General features: G+C 42.6%; 1 protein-coding gene across 12 annotated transcripts in view; it reads left to right on the forward strand.

Annotated features, from left to right (window-relative positions):
• Atp10b (ATPase phospholipid transporting 10B (putative)) overlaps positions 1-26,297 on the forward strand; it is a 318,086-nt gene that overhangs the window by 241,141 nt on the left and 50,648 nt on the right. For all 12 annotated transcript variants that reach the window (XM_031351453.1, XM_031351452.1, XM_031351454.1 and 9 more), the window contains 6 exons: positions 6,291-6,376; positions 10,848-10,954; positions 13,307-13,438; positions 17,180-17,307; positions 17,997-18,249; positions 19,041-19,279. In XM_031351453.1, coding sequence (XP_031207313.1) covers positions 6,291-6,376; positions 10,848-10,954; positions 13,307-13,438; positions 17,180-17,307; positions 17,997-18,249; positions 19,041-19,279 — 945 coding nt within the window. The remainder of the gene's footprint in view (positions 1-6,290; positions 6,377-10,847; positions 10,955-13,306; positions 13,439-17,179; positions 17,308-17,996; positions 18,250-19,040; positions 19,280-26,297) is intronic.

A 26,297-nucleotide genomic window follows, 5' to 3' on the forward strand; every position in this document is an offset into this window, starting at 1 on the left:
GTAATTTTGCTACTGTTATGAATCATAATGTAAATATATGATATGGAGGAATTCTGATATAAATGACCCCCAGATCATTTAACCCCCAAAAGGGTCACAACCCCACAGATTGAGAACCACCACTTTATACCTTGTGTGACTCTAAAACATGTAGTAATGCTTTCAGTATTCATTAGTAAAGAAAATACAGATTTAGCAAAACTCCTATGGAATTGGTGACCTTTTGTGGGGGATTAGTCATTTATCAATTTTGATTAAAAACAGGAGTCTCTAAACCAAAGGATGTGAGTACAGGAAAGTCAGGAGGGCCACACTGGTGAGAGTGAGGTAAAATGAGGAGCAGAGAAAAAAACCAACAGGATTATCAAACATGTGTATGAAACGGTCATAAAACAAATGTAAACACTAAAAATATAAATGATTTGCAGCAAGAATAATTAAAAATAAAATTCTCACAAAATTTGAAAAGTATCACTACATCTACGTTATGAGTCCTGGTTTTGCCCTACAGATAGTATTGTGGTTCCTTAAGGGGGACCTAGGAACACCACCATCTACCAAGGAATAATCACAGAATCAGTTGGAAACTTGACAAGATGTTATAAGTATATGTGAGTGATTGGATATTAAGAATTGTCTAGGCTGGGCGGTGGTGGCGCACACCTTTAATCCCAGCACTTGGGAGGCAGAGGCAGGCGGATTTCTGAGTTTGAGGCCAGCCTGGTCTAAAGAGTGAGTTTCAGGACAACCAGGGATACACAGAGAAACCCTGTGTCGAAAAAAAAAATTGTCTAAGTTTAAAGAACAGATGATTACGATATGTGGTAAAGAAATGGGACCTTAAGAGATAAAGCAGATGGACTTACATCCGAAAATGAAAGTTTTGAAAGGATAGCAAATACAGAAAATTTGGGAATAAATCATCCCTCAGTTTTCTCTCCAACAAAAATGGGACTAATTTGTTCTGAATACTTGGTAAAATCAGTAAGGTCAAAGATGATAAAGTAAATAAAGAATGTGTAAATAAATTCTGTGAGTTAGAATTTAACACACCCAAAAGAAAGGGTGTCGTGTAGCCATGGAATTGAGTGGCCACTACAGTGATTTGTGTTCTTTTCTTCACAGGTAAGAGAATTCAGTGAGACTGGTTCTAGACAATTGAAACAAAAGAGAATTGTTATAAGAATGTGGTGGGAAAAGGAAGGGAAAGAAGAACATATAATAAGACTCGGAGGATGAAAAGAAAGCTTGAAGCTTTGGGCTTAGAAACCGCAACTAGGCATCCAAGATGACAGTGAAGCAGTCTTGTGTGATTTTCCTTCCTGGAGTCATTGCACTCAGCTCACAGTTCCACAGTGGGACAGCATAAGAGACAGGACACCTTGGCTTACATCAAGATGTGAGCAAGGAATGAAGGGGTTTAGGGGCTTGTTTTGTAAGGAATATGGAAGGGGAGATAAGGAAACATGGAGCAGTTGTCCACTAAAATTTCAAAAAAGAAATGAAGCATGGACTTGTTAACCAGTTTAATTGAATGATTTGATAATCCATTGTGAAAATAACATGACAGTAAGTAAAGTTAAAAAGGTAAAACTGCAAGATCATGTAAGGGGTTTCCTGTACTAACCTGTTACAATATGCTTCAGCTTGCATTTCCTGGTGGCCTTGACAGTGGCCAGCTTGCTGTATCTGAGACAAAGGTCAGCAAAGAATAAGACAACACGACCTGGGAAGTTATGACACCCTGACTTTTGGCCCGCTTTGTTTTGCTTTCAAAGGTACCATCTGGACACACCTGAGTGAGACTGGGAACTGGGCGTTGTTTATCGCCACAGTAATTGTTTTGTGTCAATACCCACTTCCTCCTCGCCTCCTCTCTTCCCCTTTCCCCAAGATTCATGTCCTGATACTCAATACATACTCAAAATCATGAATGAGAAGAGAATGAATGCATGAGGCCTCAACTTTGAAGACACTTTTTGAGTCCGCTATCCTAATTTTCGTTCTGTTGCCATACTCAAGACATGACCAAAAGCAGTTTGAGTTGAAAAGAGTTTATTTCATCTTATGACTTATTCATCATAAAGGAAAGTAAGGCCAAGAACTCAAGGCAGGAACTGAAGGAGAGACCATGGAGTGTACTGTTTACGACCTTACTCCTTGCTTGCTAACTTTACTTTCTTGTACATCCTAGGACCACCAGCCCAGGGATGCCACTACCCACTGTGGGCCCTTCCGAATCAATCAAGAAAATATCCCACAGATTTTCCCACAGGCCAATCTGTTACATACCAACCATGAGATGACGTTCAGTTTATTCTCATCTATACACTTGCCCACGCCTCCTAAATTTACCTTAGGAACTTACTATCATGTGCCTAACACAGAGAAAGCATGCAAGATAGTCTGGCCTTCTTCAGGGCCTGCAGAGACATACACCTTCCTCTGAAAGAGGTTTCTCTCTCCCTGTGCTTTGGTTATAGTCGGTGGGACTCTTACCAAAGAGTAGCAGCTTAAGGAGGAAAAAAAAAAAACAATTCAAAACAAGTATCTTGCTTGGATTAACTTTAATAGAATCATCTAAGAGGTTGGTGAGATGAGCCCCACCCTACCTGGGAGGAGAATCGAAGTTGCTAAGCCTGGTTGATGTGAGATGGCCTGGGAATTACATAAATCCTTTGGCAGTCACAAAAGCTTCCCTGGAGGAACCATAGCTTGTCCTTACAGACAAATAGGGCCACATGTTCACGTTTAGAGGACACAGCATTGGGGGTTTGAGAGAGAGCTCAGTGGTTAAAAGAGCATGTACTTACCCTTGCAGAGGACCCAACTTTGGTTTCCATAACCACAGCAGAAGGATCACAGCTGAATGTAACACCAGCTCAAGGGGATACAACACCATTTTTTTGCACCCTAAGGCTACCTGCACTCACAGGTACATACCACATACACATATTTTAAAAATAATATCAACAGTTGCAAAAGCAGTAACCGTGCGTCGTCTGCATCCATTTTGGAGAGTGCAGGAAGGAACCATGGAGACAGGTAGCAAGAAAAGGCAAAACCAGCCTCCACAAAATGAAGACGGAGGACCCATGGGCAGTGCTTGGAAGGAAGGAACCAGAGAAAAGACACAATAGGTTTACTCTGAGCAAGCATAGGGCAAGAGAGTCAACCTTCACCATGGCTGTGGCCGGAGCCCCACGGGGTGTGATTCAATAGGCAACAGGGACTCAGAGCTGCTGCAGGATTATTAGCTGCCACTCTGTCCTGAAACCCAGCAACAAGCTGAGTGGTATGGGTCAGGACCAAAGCACATGGCTTAATCAAGAGCGCAAAAGCAGCTGACAAATTACAGCATGATTTGTCATCATCTCAGGACTCACTGTTTGTCCCTGAAAGAATCAATACCTGGAGGGACAAGAGCCATATTTTTAGAAACTCCTGGATGGGCAATTTATATCGAGTGAGTAGAGAGTTTATTTATGTTGGCACCCCCATGGGTGTAATGGACAGTATATTTACACAAAGACAGAAAATGCTATCATTTCTTCTAATCAAATTGCCCCTTTGAACAGCTGTAGCTTACAACCCTGAGTGATAAATTTACTTGCTCACATCTTCCAAACTCTATCCAGGAACCGTGCCCACTGTGGTCTTCAGCACTGCTGCCTTCTGTTTGAGTAGAATAATATGCACTGTAGAATTCTTTCACATAGATTCTATCTTCTAAGGTACCAATGAGATAGGCAGGGTGGTGATATTAGCTGCATTCTACAGATAAAGAAACCGAGGCTCGAGTGTTAAAGGCTTTGCTGAGTACTAGCTGCTTTTACTTCTGCTATGCTATATCTGAAACAACTTCAGGAAGAGAGAGTTTCTATAGTCAAAACAAATGATACAAACATTCAATCAGAAAAGAATGAAAAGAAATAGGATATATAATACACATATATATGTATATATATGCATATATATTACACATATACATTCACATATATGCATACATATGTATATACACATATATACATGTGAGTTGGGCATAGCAGTGTCTGCCTGTCATCTCAGTGCTAGGGAGAGTGGGCTAGGAAGAGCTAGAGCCTGAGGGCCAGCCAGACTAGTCTCATCAGTGATTCAGTAAGACACACCATCTCAAAATAAAATAAATAAGGTTTCAAACATTAAGGAAGGCATGAGATATTAGACTTCTAACCTACACACAGGCAGATATACATATACATCACATATACACATGTTGTTTGAAGGAATATTCCAGATACAGGACCATGGACCCATTTTTGAAATGCAAAACGGTATATGAATATGCATACCTGCATATGTATATAGCTAATTCTAAGCCCTGGAAACGATACGGCATGTATAATATAGCAGTATGCAGTTAGTGTGCCCATCACCCCTTCTCTTACTACTGCTGGTGTTAAGACAATGACTTGCTATGTAGCCAGCTTGGCATTGAACTTGTGACTCTTTTGCCTGCAGAAGTGTTCTGAGAGCAGGAGTTACCACCATGACCATAAGAAGTCCTTCCTTTCCCCCATGGATTTCTGTGTCATCCAGTGTGGTAGCCAGTAGCCACATGTAACACTCATTTAGTTACATTCAATTGCATTTTTAGAAAAAAGTCTAGTTCAAACCAACATACTTCACATGCTCAGTGGCCACACTGGTGGCTCCCATGACGGATAAAGCAGACATAGACTGTCTATCATCGGGCAGCTCTAGACTACACACATGCTCAGTGGCCACACTGGTGGCTCCCATGACGGATAAAGCAGACGTAGACTATCATTGGGCAGCTCTAGACTACACACAAGCCCAGAGGTGCCAGAGAAACATCAGTATCACCATATTGCTTTTTTGTACTTTTTATTCTTTGAAGTTGTTATACACTTATACCATGAATATTAATCATCTACTCATGACTACCTCTCTCTAAGTCCTCCCCAGTGTCTTCAACCCAATCTTCCCCCCCCCAATGTCATAGCTTCATTTACTGTTATTAATAACCTCTGAATCCAATTAGTGCTGTCCACCTGTGCATGACCTGCTCCATGGGAGGGAGAGATTTTAAGGCTGGTATTGTAAACCTTGTCAAAAGCCTATGACTATGGAGATTATAGGCCTTAGATAAGAATCTACAGTTATTTTTGCTGCATGTGCATGCTATCAAACTGCATTCTATGACATGTCCTAGCACAGCTTGAGTGCTGACACCCAGACTATGGATAACAAGGAAATGAAGAAATAACAGAGACATGTATAGTAAAGCTGGGATCAAGTTATCTGGGCTCTCAGATGAGGAAGGTGCAGTCCCCTGGAAGCTCAGTGTGTTTATCATGAACAAATGAACAAGGTAGTGAGTAAAATTAATTACCTACAGTTAGACAAGGAGACAGGGTTATTACAAACATACAAGCAAGGAAGTAGCATTATTATATGGAGCTGAACAAGGAGGCAGGTTTAGCTAATCTTGGTGTGAGGGGTCTCTGTAGGGTGCCGGTCTTTTAGCCATAAACATGGAAGACCTATATGAAGATTTTCTCTGTACACTGTCAACATTCACACTCACACCAGAGGGAGATTTTGCTACTGCCTGTATCTAAGGCATTGATCTCTTACATGGCTGTGCCCATGTTGACAACACACATTCATTCAGAAATTCATTTGCTCCTACAATTCTAAATATGTGTTTATGTTCATAGATTTGGGGTGTTCTCAACTATGGTAGGGGAAAGTTCTTTTTTCAATGGGTGATGGTCAATGAGGAAACTCATGAGATCAAAGCAACAAAAACAGTCACTGCATAGCTGAAGTGCTATGGGTAGGTTATCTATACAAGCCTCCCATGGGAGGGATTTTAAGGCTGGAATTGTAAACCTTGTCAAGAACCTAGAACTATGGTGGTCATGGGCCCTAGATAGGAATCTACAGTTATTTTAGCTGAATGTTCATGCTTTCAATGCTCAGGGAACTTCATGGAAGAGGGAAGGAGCAAGACTGCATGAGCCTGTGGGTGAGAGGAGAGCTATGTAAGGCTGCCTTCTGCTTCACCCACCTGCTTTTAATCTACAACCAAGTCTGTGCTCATATCGACTTTCCTCTCCTTAATGAGGAGGTAACTTTACCCTGACATGCTGCAAGCATCAGTGTGACCAAGCACAGTAGCCGCATTTGTAATGCCCATAGCAGCAATTAGCTTTCCCTGGGAGCCTACGAAGGCTAGATCCCTTTGATGCAACTGCTTCACAGGTCTTTCCTCTCTTTCCCAGGAGGTGCAGTTCCAACCAGAGCACTTCCACAGTACCATCGTGTGTGAAAAGCCGAACAACCATCTCAGCAAATTTAAGGGTTATATGTAAGTATCCAGGGCCCCTGGCTGCTAGTAAACATCTCCTCTGCTGTGGGAGACTGTATTTCTTTGAAATGACCAGACAATTAAAGGTCTAGATCCTGAGGTTAGAGATGTTCGAGTTTTATAGACCTGGGCTTGTGGTACTTCTCCCATCAATAAATGGTGTGAGCTGGATCAATTTATTTACCTATGTGTTTGTTGGTACATCCTTGCACAGTAAAATTTATAATACCTACAATATACCTTCTACAGCAGGACTTCTCTTCCCTAAGAATCAAGTTGTCTATCATGCAGAGCTCAGATTAGCAAAACTGTGCCAAAAAAAAAAAAAAATGCCCAGTTTGTCATAGATGTTTGTGTTAGAATTGTTACTCTTCAGCTTTGGGTCAGCCTCAGAATTTTACTATAATTCTGGCTCACATCAAACAACTGATCTGTTTGCTATAACTACAGTAAGAGTCAAGAGCAAGGCTAATAAATGAGTAGCCTTGTCCAGTGCCACAGGAGTTCTCAGAATACCATCTTATGTGGTCTTTATAGCCACCCAAGGGAGTAGGGACCATGCTCTCTATGTCTCAGATGGGAAATCTTATGCTCTAGACTTCTGGATTCCCCAGATTTCACAGCAGGTAGCAAACATCTCCAAATGAATGTGTTTTCAATTGCCCCGTTTCCCACAGCTCAGCTATGTTGTGCCCGATCCTTACTAATAGGGTTCCAGTCTACTGGGATGGTCCTTTTTTCCCAAACTTGTGCTCAGCCCATGTGTGATATCATGAGGCGGAATGTGAGAGAGGGAAAAGAAGAACACAGAAGATTGTACAGTACCCTTGAAGCTATTTATTTATCTTTCAAATATACAGTAAGGATGGATGGAGATAGTGAGAGAAATATGGGAAGTGGGGAAGAGTTCTTTGTATGCATCTATCATGGAAGAAGCTGCTCATTGTCTCTGGCAAACACAATGCCCCTCCTGCCTGAGTTGATGGATTTGGTTATTCCAAGTCACCTGTGCCTTGAACCAATCTCTGTGTTCTCCTAGAGATCAGCTTCATGGCCTGGTTTTCCCCATGGCTCTTTCTTCATCAAACTCATGCTACTAACTGGTGTCTTGTCTCATTGTCAGTGCAGCCTCAGGCCTGCCTACCCCACACAGACTTCAGACAGCACTGCCCAGCACCACTCATCTCAGGGCCCCTTCATTCTGGCTGCTTCTCCTAGAAAACTGTCTTCCCCCTGGCTCCAGTCCTTGAAAAGAAACCTTGAAGTCTAACTAGTTAGCCATGATCAACCCAAAAATTATAAAAGATTCTACCATCTTGACCTACATCCCCACCTATGTCAGACAAGTAGACAACTTTGAGGCCCTGTACCCATAAATCAAATGTCTAATAATTCTGTATACCAGAAGCCTTTATGGATCTCCTTAAGTTAGGAATCCTCTGTTATTACACAGGTTAGCTAGAAGATGAACAGTTTCTTATAGTCTACTTGAAGATGATGAGCTTGAGATTTTAAATGCAACCATTTTGGCTGGGTGGAGGTAGTTTAATTAGTACAGTCTTTATCTAGCATATACAAGATCCTAAGTTCAATCCCCATAGTCTTATAAATTGGAGATAGTGACATGTACATAGCACTTAGAAGTAGAAGGATCAAAGATATAATGTCATCCTTAACTATGTAACAAGTTTGAGACCAGTCTTGGCTATATGACATACTGTCTCAAAAATAATTAAACAAATGAATCTCCATAGGACCACAGTTCCCAGTCTGATCCTTCTCTTTAATCAGAAGTCTTTGACAATGTCTGAAGGCAGTATTGGTTGTCATGCTGGAGAGCTATGCCACTGGTCTTTTGCAGACAAAGGCCAGGGTGCCACCCAACACCCTACAATATATAAGACAATCCTACAACAAAGAAATTGCCTGCCCAAGTGTTAATGTGAAGACATAAACGCTGCATGTTGACCATAAACATCTCTATTCACAAAGAGTGCTCAATGGAAGAACAGCCATGAGACAGCTAAACTGTTTTTCTCATCTATTCAAAAATGGATACTGTGAGAGGGAGAACTTGACTATCCCTGTATTATTACATCAGGCTGTCATAAACTACAAGCTGCAAATAATCTGTAATTCTGCAATCCAGAATCCTAAGATATTAGGTGTTTAGCCCTTGGAAAAAAATCTCAGTCTCTGTAAGCCTTAGCTTTTATAAAATGACCCTACTAACCTTCCAGAGCCATGCACAATCATGTAAGTCAATATAGTTTATAATCAGAATAAGGAATTGTTAACATTTACAAAAATTGAAGTTGAACACAGTGGCACATGCCTGTAATCTCAGTCGGTGTGAGGTTAAGGAAAGATGATCATAGTTCAAAGCCAGTTTGAGCTATATAATAAAACTATATAAAAAAGACAGGCTTTATCAATTATACATCTGACAGAGGATCAGTCAACCCTCATCAGATAAGTTTCTTCTTGCAGTAGATGGTAATTAACACAGAGACCCATAACTAGACTATGCAGAGAGAGACTTTGGAGCACTCAGACTTAAATGAGATATCTTTCTCAAACCTTCTCCTCAAGGCTCAGGAATCTATGTGGAAGGAAAGGCAGAAAGATTTTAAGAGGCAGGGGTAGCGATAACTCCAAAGAAAAAGCATCTTCCAGATACAGTGAATCTGATGTACACATGGATTCATGGAGTTGGTGACAGCATACACAAGACCTCCAACAAGTTCAAACCTTCCAGGATGGAGAGGCAGAAGTGGGTAGCCTCTAAGTCCCATCCCCAAACAGGAAGCTGTTTGTAATTGATACCCACTGGGAGTTTTCTTCAGCTGAGTGCCACTGAGCAAGTGTATCAACTACACTTCAGGGCAGGCCCTATGCTCAGGAGTAGTTAGCCAAGACAAAATGGCATCCATGTTTTTAGTGTTGTTTTCATTTTCATATTTTGTTTTAGGTATTTGGTATATTTTATCTTTGTTATTTGGTATTTCTTTTGATTTTTGTTTTTTCATTTTTGTTTTTGTTTTGTTTTGTTCCTTCGACCAATATAGAGAAAGAACATAAAGTTACATGGATGGGGCAGTGGAGAGTCTTTGAAAGCAGTTTGGGAAGGGGAAAGAATTTAATCAGCTGGGCGGTGGTGGCACCTTTAATCCCAGCACTTGGGAGGCAGAGGCAGGCAGATTTCTGCGTTCCAGCCCAGCCTGGTCTACAGAGTACCAGGATAGCCAGGAGCTACACAGAGAAACCCTGTCTTGAAAAACCAAAAAAAAAAAAAAAAAAAAAAAAAAAAAAAAAAAAAAAAAAAAAAAAAAAAAAGTATGAAAAAGATTTAAGCCAACAAATAAGAAGAAAGACAATCATTTGGTCAATTAATGGGCATATGTTGCATATGAGCTCAGCATGAAATAGCAAGCTATTTTAGAATCAAAACTGTCACTTAAAGAGCTATGAACTTGCCTCCATTTTCCTTTTCTAAAGTGGATATGACAGCATGACCTGGCTTATAAACTGCCTTCAACTTCATTAACACAGAAAAAAAAGTTATAGCTGCACAAAGGAAAATGAAGCAGGGAGAAAGGAGTCAGTGTTAAGACCGCTGTTCTCCGGTCCCCTCAGCAGCTCTAGAATGTTACCTTTAAACTTGCTGAAATCCCAGGGAAAAGGAATCAGGTTAGAATGTCATGTTGAAGGTCATAAATGGAGTCGTTATGCCTCAGAACTTTCTAACATGAAGTGGAAAGCTGAAGTACTTCCTGAGGCTGGAAGAAGAAAGGTGCTTTGCTTCCTCTTTAAGAATGTGCCTCCTGTAGTCAGACAAAGGGTCAGTGTGCCCTCCTAGGATGCCTGTGTACTTTATGAGAGGCTGAGTAATGGAAGGAATATATATATAGCAAGAGAGACCCAGTGGGAGAGGGAGCTCGGATATGAGAAGACTGTAACCCACACCTTCTTGCTTTATTTATCATTTGTGTCATGATTTAAAAGGCAGAAAGATCTGGCATCTTCTATGGACCAGGATGCTCACCTAGTGTGGTTCCAGTCCCCAGCAGCTAATTTGTTGGTTTAGGGTGGTAAACACAGTCGAAGGGAGACACAACACCAAACCTCAAAGGTCCAAAAGCCCATTTCTTGAATTTTATCCCTGCAACCAATTTGAGTGTAAGAATTAAAATTTGGGATTTTTCTCAGCACAGCTCTGCCTTTAGTGTGAGTAAATTAAAGATTCTTCAGAAGGAACAATTCCCTCTGATGGTCCAACATCACCCAGTCTCCCAGGAACAATGGTGAGATGAGCCTGGACACAGAGTTGGGATTCCCAAGAGCAGCCATAGTTGCTGAAAGGAGGGAATGGATTGCTTTCACTCATAGCCTCTAGTTCCATTATACTGACCAGAAACCACATAAGAAAACCAGCAGAAAACACACCCTGACCTTCTCTCCTCGTTCCCAGGGAGCATCCTGATCAGACCAGGACTGGCTTTGGCAGCGAGAGTCTCCTGCTCCGAGGCTGCACCATCCGAAACACCGAGGTGGCAGCTGGCATTGTCATCTACGCAGGTCATTTTCTCTATATAGTTTCTTTTCCCCATCCTGTCTTCCCATCTCCAGCCTCTCTAAATTCATCTTCAGACAATGGCAACTCACAGGAGTTCCTAGGGGCAGAGCCATTCGACTGTTCATTTCTCAGCTAAGCTCGCAGAGGCTGGGAGTCTAAGGAATTCACTCACTCAGTCCACAGAAGACAGAACGAGATAGGAGTCAAACCATGTATCCTACCAGATAGAAAGAGGGACTCAGGTCATCACTCGAAGGGTAGTTTGGGGACATAAACATGGGCAGGTTTTCATAATAACCCCACCAATAGATAGCTTCTCCCTTCGTGGCTCAGCTTTCCTACTTCCTTGTATAAGAAGAAGAGCATTTGTATCATCTTTACAGACTCCTGAGAATCAATGGCCTATCCCATGCAAGTCACCTAGTGCTGTATCTAGTGATGGGAAGGAAGGCTTGCTGAACTCCAGTTACTGGTGGCTTTGTTTTTTTCAGTTATGATTTTAATGTTTCCCTTATTCGCTGTTTGGTTCTGGATGTGGAAACATTCTCATCACTATGCATTGCTATACTACAGTACCTGGGGCAGGATAACTTTAGCTCACAGTGTGAGGAGGTAGAAGGACCTGAAGCAGGGGTTGCTTGGCTCAGCTCTGGTTAGGACCTGTGTCATATCATGATGGGACAATCCTCTTGTCACAAAGAGCCAGAGAGAGTTTTCCACATTCCCCCTACTTACCTAGAGCTAATAGACTCTTAGTATAGTTTAATTACACACACACACACACACACACACACACACACACACTATCCCATTTTGCAGCTGAGAAGTTCAAGTGCAGAAGAATCCATTTGCCTGAGGTCCCACACCTCTTGAGATGAACTCCCTGTGAGCCAGGGTCAAATGTACACAGAGCAAGTCCCAACTCCAGCACCCCTCTCCTAACTGCTTTGCCTTTGACCTCACTTCCTGCCAAAAGAATGGAGTGGTCTCAGAGGGTGAGGAGCCCAGGAAGTGAGCCTGAGGCAGGTATTGGGAGATGGATGCAGCAGCCGGTGCCCATCACTGTCAGAGCCTATCACAGCTGCAGCACCTCCACTCTAATTTAATAATCTGAGCTCCTTCGTTCCCACTGTTGTTATCTTGAATCCTCAGGGCAGCTAATTCAGTAGCATTGCAGCCACCGCTTCTGGAGCTGGTTTTAATTTTGCACACACAAAAATATGAGTGACGTCATTTCACTTTGACTGGTGCTAAACACACACAGACATTAAAATCCAGCAGCTCCTAAGGAGAGTCACAGTCTGAGGGCCACTTGTTAGTTTCTCAGCACCTCACCTGAAGTTCCCTGACCATCATGAGTTGGTGGAAGATAGGAACCTGGCTTCCCATTGTGATTCCAGTGTTGTTATCCTTTCCCACTGGGCAAGTTCCTTCTACCCTGATGCTCAGTTTTCCCAGCTAGAAAAGAAGTAACTAGGAAAACTGTTAGTCTTCCAAGTTTGGCATTTTTTTTTCTTTGAGCAAGATGTTATGTGGAGGTGTACCTGGTGAACACTAGGGTGACAGATTTTGGCTCTACTGCTCTTCTGCATGAAGCATCAGCACCTTAGACACAAAGAAATAAACAGGGGAACTACTGGCCCAAGCTCATCCATCCTGCAGGATCCTTGCGTATACATTACTTTCCATCTAAATCTCTCTTCTCTAACTCTTCTTTCACCCTTAGTAAGTGACTCTCTCTGAGAAGCTCTTGATGATCACTGTCTACCTGCCATCATGTGTCTGCCTTAGCTGTTTGGTTACTGTTCTCATTGATCTCAGGGGACTTGTTAATAGCTACACTGATCTTATTTGTTTGTGTTTCTGCCAGACCAAGAACCACCTGCTTAATCATTATATCCTACCACAAGCCTAAAACAGCCAAGAAATCATGCTCTATGCAAATTAGGAAAGGATCCCTTTCTTCAGACATATTAACCACTCAGATGCATAGTATCTAAAAAATAAGGAGGTTCTTTCTAGAGTGATGCAATGTGTATCCATCCCATGGCATAAGAGGTCTGGGGTCTGGTGCTGTCCACCACAGTGCCTGGCATGGAGATGATGCTCAACAACTGAGTCCTCCTGATTAACTATGTGAGTCCTGCTGACTGATTATGTGAGACCCACTGACTATGTGAAGCCTGCTGACTGACTATGTGAGATCTGCTGATCAACTATGTGAGGCCTGTGCTGCCTGTTCTGAGTAGACTCCCTGAAGCAGGACAGGTTCAACATAGCAAAATGAAACCTCGCTTTTATCAAAAGCCCCTGTAGGAGCCAAGAAACTGATTTTCCCAATTTTTCTCTCAAAGGCCATGAGACAAAAGCCATGCTGAACAATAGTGGCCCCCGATACAAACGCAGCAAAATTGAGCGGCGCATCAACACTGATATCTTCTTCTGCATCGGCCTCCTCTTCCTCATGTGCCTCATTGGAGCTGTAGGTATGGGATGTTCTGCAAAAAGCAACACAGAGATCTGTTACTTTGGGCAAGTCACTACAATTCTGAGCTTTAATTTCCTGAAAGAAAAATCAAGTCTGTACTGCCTACCTTAGTGGAGTTCTATGAAAATCCCCTAAAAGTGCACATGTATTCTTTAAGAATTAGCAATACTGTCAATCACTGATGGGTTAAAATTTTCTCCGGGAACCAAAGTGTTCTCTGAGCATGGAAGGATAGTGAGATGGGTTGACGCACAGGACTAACCTTTGAACAGACTCAACAAGCTCAGCCTACTCTACTCCACAGGAGACTGTCCATGGATACTGCATTGTCTGCTGTTGCGGTGAAATTAACTCATACCAAGAGGTTTAAAACAGTGCAAATTCTCTTTGAAGATTTCTGCCCTAAAACATCAAAAGTCCAATTTAACTGGGTTAAGATCATGATTCCTGCAGATCTGACTCCTTCGGAAGAGACAGAGGAAGAATCCAGTCCTGTCTGTGGGTTTCTGGAGGCTTTTTGCATGTCTCTGTTGCTTACAATAGCAGCATCCTCCAGGCTCTGCTCACATCTTCCCAGCCTTGTCTGTAGTATCTCCCTTTAAAACACATTTGTAATTACATCCTTGAACCCACCAGGAGAATCCAGGCCACTCCTCATTTCAGATTTCATGAGTTAATTACATCCGCAAATTCCTTTTGACCCCATCAAAGAGCCTCTTTCCAGGACCCCCTGGTTTCCCCTGGTTAGAATGTACCTCAGTAAGAGTGGTGTGTTATTTTGCCTCCCATGGGCACTGTGGAAACACAAGTGAGAGCAGTCTTTCCTGGAGAGGTACCTGCTCTAACTGATTCCTAAATGAGGCAGATATTTGCTACAGAGGCTAGGCACCAGACAAAGTTCAGAAGCACAATGAAGCAGGGAGCTCTGGGGAGAGAAAAACGGTACTTAGCCACATGAGAAGCAAGGACAGCACAGAGGTGGGAGAAGAATGACTATAGACAGACAGAACTTGCCTATCTAGTGCATAAGAGCAAGACCAAGCTTTAGAAGGCACAGAAGGTAGTGAGCTAGAGCCATTTAACTTGATCTTCAGAGTGGAGACAAGAAAGGGTTCTTCATGGAGCTCTTAACAATCATCTTAAATCTATGGCTGTTTCACAGAAAGCTAAAGGAGGCCCACAATCAATCACAGAAGATCAAGAGGAACAACTCATGAGCTCAAAAACACCTGATGACCCTGACCTAGAAAACAGAAACGATGTTTGCTGCCAGCCTTATTCTGAAATCATAACCATCACCATATTAAAAAAGATAGTGTCTAAGAGAGAGAGAGAGAGAGAGAGAGAGAGAGATCTAGTGTGTCAGTATAGTGAGGCACTAGAGCTTGCCTCAATGAGGTGAGGAGTGTTTATTTAGTGTACCTCCCATGTGAGTCTAACAGCTGTGCCTGAGTAGGCAGCTCACAGCTGGAAAGGCTGCAGAAGAAGACAGAGGAAACCATAGCAAGGAACAACTCCTAGCCATGCCCATAGAGCCACAGGAGCTATGTCCCCAGATTGAGTAGGTTTTTCAGGCATACTAGAAGTGAAAGAACATTTGAGATCACTGTGTCTGGGGTGGGGGGGGGTGTGGGAGTTAATGATTACATGGCCATGCAGAGAAAAGGCACAGGCCACCCAGAGTCAGTTTTGCAGGCTCTCCAAAATGGTAAAGAGAGAATATCAGTGGAGAAGGTAAGAAATTTTTCTATTGCAAATAGCAACTTTTATAAAACAGGACTCTTTGCTGCCTTACTAAAGCATAGCCCATAAAGAGGAGAAAGTTCTCCCATGCAAGTATCATTCCACAGTTCCTTATCAAGCATTCTCTTTGTCTTTATATCAAGGTGTGTCTTCCTGCTTTGCCCATAATGTATGTGTATATATATATATATATATATATATATATATATATATATATATATACACATACACACACAGAGGTGGGGGAGAAGAGAGAGAGAGAGAGAGAGAGAGAGAGAGAAAGAGAGAGAGAGAGAAAGAGAGAGAGACTCTAAGACCCCCTGAGGCTTCCTGTTTCACTTTCTAGCTACTCTGATTTCCTCTACGCTCTCACCTTACTGTGGCAGACCCTCCTCTGTGCATGTCTGTGCTCTATACTATCACCATGAAATTATAGCATGTCTGTCATTCCCCTGTCTTCCCAAGTGACTGTGAATAACTTGACCCAGCTTCAACAGGGGCTGGGTGGCTGCTTTGGGCAGGATGGCATATTCTCTATGTGACTCGACTCTACAGTTTGTGCCCTGAAGCCAAGAGCATTTGATTTAGTTAAGATTTATTGCACATCGCAGTCCATCATTAAGGGAAGTCAGGGCAGTCAGGGCAGAAACCTGGAGGCAAGAGCTGAAGCAGAAGTCATGGTGGAGTGCTGCTTACTGCCTTCTTCTTCATAGCTTGCTCAGCCACACATTTTTAATATTATCCAGGACTATCTGCCCATGGATGATGGTATCACCTCAGTGAGCTGGCACCTCCCACATCAATCACCAATCAAGAAACTGTACCACAGATTTGCCCATAGACCAATCTAGTAGGGGAATTTTCCCAGTTCAGGTTTCCTCTTCCTTGTATTAAAGCTGACAGAAAACTAGCCAGCATAGACTTCTGCGCAATAGATTATTCCAGTTCCACAATAACACTATAGGATAGCTATTACTAATTAACATTCAAGGACATTCAAGTTCAGATATATCTGTAGCAGGTGCTGAATGTAGCTCATCTTACATAATCCTGTGATAATAGGTGTTATCACCCCTTTAGCAAATAAGGAAACAAAGAGTTCAAAGTGTATATGGTGTGAGTTCTGTGGACTCTCATAGCATTCTATGTTCTGGCACACACACCCTCACAGACCTTCAGGGTCATGGTCCTTTGCTTAGTGGGTATTATTAAGATCAAAAACCAGGACAAATACAATTAATAATTATTGAATATAGGAGGGAAGATTGGGAAGAGTTGGATAGTTGGGTAAATGACTGGATGAAGGGATGGGTAGATAGGAGAAGGAAAACAGGAGGACAGATGTATCAAGACTGCCCAATCACATACTTCTTACAACATGACTAAAAACTACATGTTCCATCAAAATATAGGTAATCTTCATGCTAATCTTCCTCAGTAAAAACAGAATTAGTGTCCCTCATTCCATCAAAGGGATGAGAGTAAAGAATGGGGCACAGGAAGGACCACTGTCAAGCTAAAGAAAGAGAGGGCAGGGGAGACAGCACCGTGTCATGTGGAATAAGAATGGGCTCTTCTGGGGGCTATCCCAAAAGCTATTGCCAGGCCGTGGGATATATTTCTCTAGCTGGACTGCCTAGTCTGGCCTCAGTGGGAGGCTGTGTGCCTAGCCTCGCACACAGACTTGATGTGCTAGAGTAGAGGAATACCCAGGGGCCCCCACCCACTCAAAGGAGAAGGGGAAAGGGATGGTCAGAAGGATTGTGGAAACAGTGACCCAGAGGAGGGCAGTAAGCAAGATGTAGAGTGAATAAATAAATTAATTAATTAAATAAAAATAAATAAATAATATATTTTAAAAATTGAAATAATAATTTTTAAAAAAAAAAGTGGGCTCTTCAAGTACCCACTCATGTCCAGGAACTGGCTATGGGTACCTGACAACTTGAGGACTAAGTAGAGATTGTGTCTCATGCCTAGTTTTGCTTCTTCTCAGGCCACAGCCTCTGGAATGGCACCTTTAAAGAACATCCTCCCTTCGACGTGCCAGATGCAGATGGGAACTTCCTCTCTCTTGCCCTTGGAGGCTTCTATATGTTCCTCACAATGATCATCCTACTCCAGGTAGGAGCTCTCTCACTTCTACAGCTTTAAAGAAAAACAAGTGCTAGCTTCAGAAAGAAGTTACAAGGACAAGATGGGAAGATCGCTACTGCTTTCGGATGTACTATCAAGTATTCACATTGAAGGTAATGTCAGGACAACCCCTCAGATCGCTGTAGAAGAAGGTTTAAAGAGTGAGACAGCAACAGGTTCGTATCCCTTTGCCAGACACGGAACGGCAAAACACTAAAACCCATGACCAAAGGAAGATTAAATGGCACAGGGAGCTACCAAGGACTCTCCAGCCCCAAGAGTTGGAGATAGAAAAAAAATCAGAAGTTAGAAGTTAATAATCATCAAAAGTCTGAACACTCACAATGATGCCTATGACTCTCCAGGACATAGAGATCTGAGGATCTGAGTTCTCTCGAAGGTGGTGCTAGAACTTCACCATGCTGTAATGAACAACCAATGGCGAGTGTCTGCCTCACCCCAGGCAACAGGGGCTGAAGAGGCATGTCTCCTTTCCCTTTGCCCTAAGAACTCCAAGGGATGCTAGAAGTTGCTGACTTATAATTTCTCAGGAAAAAGTCATGCTGTGAGCTAGCTGTCCTCGCCTTTCTTTCAAATGCCTTTGCTACCCACTATTGAGGCTCTGGGAGCAGGGATCAAGCCGGTTTATGACACAGTGTGAATCTATCTCCCCTCAGGTGTTGATCCCAATCTCCTTGTATGTGTCCATTGAGCTGGTAAAGCTTGGGCAAGTGTTCCTCCTTCACAACGACCTTGACCTATACGATGAAGAAACCGATCTGTCCATTCAATGTCGAGCTCTAAACATTACCGAGGACCTGGGCCAGATCCAGTATATCTTCTCTGACAAGACAGGGACCCTGACAGAAAACAAGATGGTGTTCCGGCGTTGTACCATTGTGGGCAGTGAATATTGTCACCAAGAAAATGGTATGCGGGTCCATAAGTACCCTGCTCTCTTATGAGAACAGGGGAACAAGGATGCTATCCTGATCCCATCCCCCCACCCACCCAACACACACAGAGGTTCTTGTGGCATTTGGGCAAGTTTCTTTACCCCTCTATACAGCAAAGTATGTTTACATCAAAGATGGGCTAAGATGAAATGTATCCCAACTGTGGATCCGTCATGAAGCCAGGCTGAGAAATTTCTTCTGTGACATTACCCGGTGTGTCAAAACAGATTTAAATATAGGCACAGGGTAAAATTTGGCATATTTAGAAAATGCCTTTCATTTTAACAGATATCTTCGATTTCACCAAGTCAGTGTTTGGGTTTAGAATGTGAACTAATCTGGATTGTTATTTTCCATGTCTGAATGTAACCTATAGAACTGAGTTAGTGCACACACACACATACACACACACACACACACAATAAAGAGAAAGCAGGATATATTATAGATGGCTCTATCTTCTTCACAATGGTGATCATTCACCATTTACATGGGAGCCTCTTATTTCTTTTTAATAATATAACAGTTACTGCTACAGGTACCCAGCTTGCTAGTCATTGTCACACATTAGGTTATTAAATCTTCAAAATGATCCTCAGTTGGAGTCAAAGAACAAGGTCACATAACGTTCTCCAGTCTTAGCAGCCCAGATACAGTTTTCCACAGAACTTTCCTACACTCTTCCCCAACCCCTGATGTCTAGCACACACACACACACCCACAAACACAGCTCAGCCAGGACATGACAAGATTCCTTTCTTACAGCCAAGCGACTGGAGATGCCAAAGGAGCTGGACTCAGATAGTGAGGAGTGGACCCAGTACCAATGTCTGTCCTTCCCACCTAGATGGGCCCAGGGCTCAGCAACAACAAGAAGCCAGGGAGGTGCCCAGCCTCTGAGGAGGTGCCATAGTGCCCGGGTTCCTATCCAAAGCCATTCCCGACAAAGATCTGTGGGGCGCTGGGAAACTTCACAGCCTCCTGTGGCCTTCAGCAGCTCAATAGTAAGTACCTGCCTGTATTCACTGAACCACAAACAAATTATGTCAGGAAAATAACAGAAGGTTGTAGGCTATAGCAGAGCCTCTATCAACCCTGATTAGTTGGGGTCAAGAGTGGAGCTTAGTTGAAACAGTGCTTTCCTAGCAAGCATGATTCCATCCTGGATCCATCCCAGCACCTCATGAACCAAGTAAGATGTGGCACACCTATAATCCCAGCACTTGCTACATAGTGAGTTTGAGGCCAGACTGGGCTATAAGAAACCCTGTAATTAAGTTTAAAAACTTAAACTGTGAAGAACTCTCAAAAGGGCGCTCATGCAATGATCTGTCAGCATAAACTTGTTCTTTCCTAATGTTGTGTATTCCAAATGTTCCACATTTGGAGATTTGGAGGTTCTTTTATCTTAAATATTAATGTGTCCTCTTCTGCACACATTAGAAACATCCCCTGTACTAATCCAGTGTTTGACATGGCACTAGTTACCTTGAGTTAAGGAATCCATCCCACATGGCTGGTATACTCCCCAGTTCCCCGGAACCCCTTCTTCCTCCATTTGTCAGTGCCATGGCTAAGAGCTGACAGCCTCCTCATTATGCATGCTTTTCCAATTATAGAGCTAAAAGAAAGAGTAAATATTTGTTATGTCTGTACTTCCATAAACTAGAAAGACAAAAGGCTTAGGTCTTTTAGGCTTTGTACACTTGAAGAAAGATGAGAGAAAATATTTTAGGAGGAGTCAACGAGGAGTTTTAAAGAGCTGGGAAGTGAATATCTAAATCCAAATTGTCAAGTTGTTTCCTTCCCTTAGATTAGTTCCATGGTTCTGAGAGTTCTACGTTGTTCTGACTTTTATCTTCTCAGTTTTGATCCCTTCAAAGTCATTGCTAGGCATCCAGTAACAAATGAAGATCCTGAATTCAGTCCTGCAAATTGCACAGCAGTCCCTGGAGGTCAAGGCCAGAGCTGGAGCCTGCTGACTCCTGCTCCACTCCTTCCTCTACAGAAACGTAGCATTACATATCCTAGAGAATGTGACAGTGTGAACCTGGAGAGATGGCTAACCGGTTAAGAGTTCTTGCTGCTCATACAGAGAATCAGAGTTCTGTTCCAGGCACCCCCTTCTTTAATTCTACACCTCTGAATGAAGTGCTCTTCTAAATTTTTATGTGATATTTTTTCAGTTACTTATATGAATTCTCATTAGACCTAGTCTGGTTGTCTTTGGCACTTCACAGTTCTAGGCATGGCAGTCATTTTATGTGTCTAACTGAATGCCTCCCCAACCCCAAGGACATAGGGATGGAGATTTGGAAGCATTCTGGCATCAGTGATTAAACAAAACAAAACAAAACATCTTGTCTAGTCAAGATAAATTTGACACAGGGCCCTTAGCTGATGGCAATAGGTGAGATGATCTAAACCCAAACTGTTTCCAGAACATAGACTACAGTCAGGGTTCTTCACAGTTTCAAAAGCAAGTTCTACATCCATTCCAGAGCAATAAGGAAAGTGGATAGTGAATAATGACTCACAACCTACATCATGGAATGCTAGAGACAGTGGTGTGTTCTCTTTATGTATAGCCAAGAACCTAGTATTAGTAAAACATCATCTCCTTCAGGAAGGAGCTGGACTATAAGTCTGAAAAAATAGGTTTATAGTTATGCTGGTAGCTTATTAATACATAATATGATTAATCTCTTTTTAATCCCTTTTTTAATCACCTGAAAATACATAAAACTCTTACCAGGTTGTTCCCAAAATCAAATAAGACAATGTTTGTGCTGACCTCAAAATCTTGTCCAGTTACAAATCAAGCCCATCTGGATCCCCAGCCTCAGGTCTCCATCTCAGCTCTACTATGAATAAGCTTACTTAACACTCAGCAAATAGAGTGAAGTGGAATCATAGCCACCCCTTCATTAAATTGTGGGCAATTCTGATTCATCATATTTCTAAGAAGGCAGACAATTAGTATACATTTGATGTGGCCCTTTCTAAAGAAAAGCTCTTATTTGACGTCATATATAAAAAAATACGTTGTTATGAAATATTGATCTTACTCCCCTGAGACTCTGAAACATGTTGTCTATGGATATGACACATTACAATTTCCACTTCTAGTGATTCTAGGGACAGACAAAACTGAGGTTCTCTCTAGATAGACCTCTGACATCCAGACTAAAACCATACACGCATGGCTCATATAAGCACTTGAAGCCTGAGCTGAAAGGGGAAGCTTGTGCTGTTTCTAAAGATGCTCACTGGATTGATGGCTCCATGGCTAAGAGTACTCACTACCCATGTAGAGGACCTCTGATCAGTTCCCAGCATCCATATGATGACTTGCAATCCTCTATGATTCCTACTCCAGGAGATATAATGCCCTCTGGCCTCTGTGGGCACAATACAAACATGGTACAGATACATATGTGCGGGCAAGACACGTATATACCTAAAATAAAAATAAATATTTTTAAAGATACCCACTGGCTATGATCCTGTGCTGTTAGGATCTAAGAGAGGACACTGCAGACTTGGGTGTCAGCCCCAGGTAGTTCTCCAGAGGTCTGCCTCCATCTATTTGTGGCAGGCTTGCCTAGTTTGCACCCTTTCCCATCTGTCTTGGTGCTTTCTTCCACCTGCCCATTCAGCATCCGGCATAAGCACCTCTCAGAACCACCCCATCTCCATCTTCCCTTTGGAACTGAGTCAGAGCTTGTCGTAGAAACTCCCAAGGTACCAGGAGTTGGCAGCAGTCTACAAGCTTCTCAAGAGACCAGCTATTGGTCTCCCTGGCCCTTGAATCCAAACCCAAAATAAAACAAGAATCAATGGTAGCAGCAACAACCAAAAAGGGTCTGCTTTATTTCCTTAGCTACTAAACACAAGGAAGCATCAGTGATTATCTCCTAATTACCTGCTATAAACCTGTGGTTTTAAGGTGGGTAATATCCTTATAAAATTGGCACATCCCCAGCCAATGTTTAATTGCACTGGCAGATGGAAAATAAAATGCCTTTTGCCCTGGTCTGCTAGCAGCCAAGATTCAAGCAGAGTCCCTGATTCCAAGAGCCACTTGCACAATATTTCACAAAAATCATCAAACTAAAGAACATTAGCCCAACCATGGGGTAGAGCTGCACTGGGCATGTCCAGTCTCCTCCATCACTCCCCTTGATGGGCATGTCCCCTACCCTGCCACCTCTAGAGAAAATGCAGTAGACACAATTGAAAGAGGTGCTTAGGAGCAGCTTTTTTTCTAGCAATGCCTCTGTGAAACACTCCCAGACTCCTGCAGATTGGCAGGGCAGCCAGTATATGCCTGCTGCCTCTGTGAAGTTAGATAAGGGTCCGGATTAAATCAAGCAGACACTCGTATCTTTCTGCAAGTAATGTGACCACACAGGGCAAGACTGTCCTTAGTCTCCAGGTACCCAAATGGAAGGGCAAAAACTATCAGAAAATACCTTCGTGGATAGCCACAGAGAACTTGCCTTATACATACCTAGCTTGTTTTGACAATCTGTATATTACCTGGGTGAATGTTTGTGCTTTCCTGGTTTTTTTTTATCCAAACTAAATATCATCAAGACTACAACCTCAGAACAAAAATGTCACTATCTTGAAAAAAAATCAACCTTCAGTTCCCCCAGCAACCAGAAAGCCCTATTTCCATTCTATTAATACCAACATACAGCTAGGAACGGATAGGGGATCAAAGGCCACATGGCGCTGTCTCCCATCCCACTCCACCAGAGACAAATATCCTCCTAGTAGCCTAGGCATCCTTTCTAGAGGAGCCTTCCTATACAGAAGCCTCTATGGAGCACAGACACATAAACACATACATGCACACATATATAAATAGATGATGATGCTTTGATCAAAGAACTTTTGCACTTTGCCTTTTCTCTGTTTTCATGTGTGTCTGTGTGTGTATATGCATGTTAAAATGTGTGGTCACACATATGTGTCCACATGGATGCTCATGCATATGTCTCTGTATGTTCATGCACATCATCCTACTTCTCATTGGTAAGGTCTGTCAGTCAAACCCTGAGCTTGCTGTTAGGACTACTCCAGCTAAGCAATTTGCTCTGGGATTTCCCATCTGTCTGCCAAGACCACCCAGAATTCATGAGTGCTAGGAGTCTGAGCTCCAGACTTCACTCTTCAGAGCAAGCACTTTAACCACCAAGCCATTTCCCCAGCCCCAACTTTGTTATATAAAAAAAATCACAAGTCCTAGAGAATGCTTTCTATGTTCAAGCACAGTATGAATTCGGTAAAGAGAAGACTCAGCTTTCTTTTTCAGTGGCTGTTGGAACTTACTGGATAGTTGAGCCGTTGTGGGTTTATACATGTGTGGCAGGCTTTTTACAATATCAGTTTTTAGAGCAATAATCTCTAAGTTGGAATGTTTGTACAGGTTTTAGTCAATTGACTTTTCCCAAGATGTTGTACATGGCCCCAAACAACAAACGGAAGGGTCTGCTTCTTCCCTACTATGTCAACTGTATCTGTGGTTACTGTCAGCATTTCTTTAGAATAGCCTTTCATTTATTTGGTCAGCTGATCCATCAACATTTGTTAACATCTATTGAGTGGTGGATACAATAGCTAGACAGTGGGGATATGAAGTTTAATAGGACAGTGGCCCTTTGACTCTGGAACTTACAAATTAATGAAGGAGCAAATGGGACACCAGTAACTACTGTTGGGACAGAAGGTACAGATGTATTATAAGAGATCAGCAGAGGGGCACTCCAGCCCTAGCTCTAGCACCTGAACTGGCCTTCAAGACAAGAGTGGGGTCAACCAGGGGAACTTAACTAGCAGCAGCCATCTAATGAGGAGTGGGTGCAAGAATGCAAGTTGTGACAGGAAAAAAAAATCTGTGCAAGCAAGGTGGAGTATGTGGAGGTGCTCATCCACAGCTGGAAGGAAGGTGCAAGATGGAGAAGTGAGGAAGATGGAGTCACAAGAGGAGCCGTGCCTCCTTGCAGGCAAAGGGCCAGACAGCCTACTTCTGTCTACCAATGTATTGAGAAGGTGCTGTCCCCAATCAGTAACAGTGAGGGTGGGACTTGAGTGGCTTGTTAAAACTTACTCAAACCAACCTAGCCAAGCCGGGAACTCCATGTTCAGTTAAAGCCCCTGTCTCAAAAAATAAGGTAGAAAGCAGTTGAGGAAGATACCCAGCATATAGCATGACATCTGGCCTACACACGCACACACACACACACACACATACACACACAAGCACACACCTGAAAGAAAAATAGCAGAATAGAGGTTGACCTGTTCTCCCCAAACTTCAGTGTAGAAATATACCCCATCCGGAAAAGAAGAGCAATCACTGGACCGCCACATGGCACACACTTTTGCTGTTCAAGCTGTGCTCCTGAACCAGCAGCACAAACCCTCCTGTGATCCTGTGATCCTGTGATCAAGTTAGGCATGCAAATGCCCAGGCACATTGCAGGTGGCCTGAATTCAACCCCAGTTTGAGAGGAACCAGCATAACATTTGAGAGGTCAGGTTGATGGATAAAGAAGAACTAAATTGGGGGTCCTGGCACAGGGTCTGAAATCTTGGACAAATTACTTAATATCAATGAGCCTCCTTTACCTCATAATCAAAATGGAAAATGATAGTAGCTGGCATAGATAGTATAAAATGAGGACTTGGGTATGTATCTAATATCATCAAAGGTGACCTACTGATCACAGCATCCCTTCATGTGGGACCTGAGCTCACACAAGTTCTGAGTGCTGCAGCTGACTAATAATCGAAGGAAACCAACCAACCAATTGAGAGTCTGGGTACCACAGAGCTCTGGCTCAAAAAAACCTGTAAACGACCTCTATAAATTCCTGTTTCTTTTCCTTCAAAGTTACCAGCAATGGGGGAAGGAATTGCCTAAGACTCTGTGTTTTAAGGGTCACGTTCCCAAATGCTAATAAAACCACACAGAGAAAGAGTAGGCCAGAGCAACATCACCCTGAAAACACTTGTGAGGCAGCCGCTGGTCTGGTGACTAGGTAAAAGTTGGTTGACCTGTCTTCCAACACCTGAAGAAGCCTTTTATAACATACTGCCATATAAGCAAGTAGAAATGTATTTAAAACCCAGTTTTAATAAAGAAATTTCAAGGAGTACTGAAATGGCAAAGCAGGAGAAATTGCCTGCCACCTAGCCTGATGGCCTAAATAGTTTGATTCTTGGGAGCCACTTAGTGAAAAGAGAGAACTAACTTTCAGACATTGTTCCCTGATCGCTACTCATGGTACTCTGACACATGCACACACACTCAAAAAATAAATGAAAGCAAGCAACAACAATGAAGGGTCAAGAGCTCATGAGCACTGGGCAAGCAAAGTACTCTAGAAAGGAACCATTCAACGTCTTGCATGTCCCTAACTCCAGGCACTGGGGACACATGAGACACAAGCCATCATCCTCATAACAACTTGTAGACTCTAGAATACCTGAACAAGGAACAAGTACCTGCTAAGTGATTCTGGCTGTCTGATCTGGTGGCTGGTAGAGGGAAAGCTGACCTGATTCTGACCCTAAAGCAAGACATGATTATGAACAGTTCATTTCCTGCCTCTCTGCAGGAAAATAGGGGATTGAACTTTGACGGCATCTGAGCTTTTTTCCCAGAAAGAGCTTTCTTTTGTGCAAAGCTTTAGAATCCCATTCATGTACCATTCCCCACCAAAAAAAAAAAAAAAAAAATCCATTTTCAGGAATGGATTTCCATTTTGTGGAACATTTCCACAGTCCCCAAAGTGTTGAGAATTCAGGTTTGATATTTGAGCCAGTCCACAGCATCTGGGATGCCAGACACTCAAGGCTCTCTCTCTCTCAAGAAGTCTCAAAGGCCACTTCCTTCTCATGGAGGATCTTGCCTCTAATACGAGTGAAGAGATATCCTTGAGTCAAACTACTAAGAGTCAACTGAGGAAATACCTCCTGCTTACTGTGAGAGTTTAGATGAGGCACTAA

The sequence above is a fragment of the Mastomys coucha genome, unplaced genomic scaffold, assembly GCF_008632895.1.
Source record: "Mastomys coucha isolate ucsf_1 unplaced genomic scaffold, UCSF_Mcou_1 pScaffold5, whole genome shotgun sequence".
NCBI lineage: Eukaryota > Metazoa > Chordata > Mammalia > Rodentia > Muridae > Mastomys > Mastomys coucha.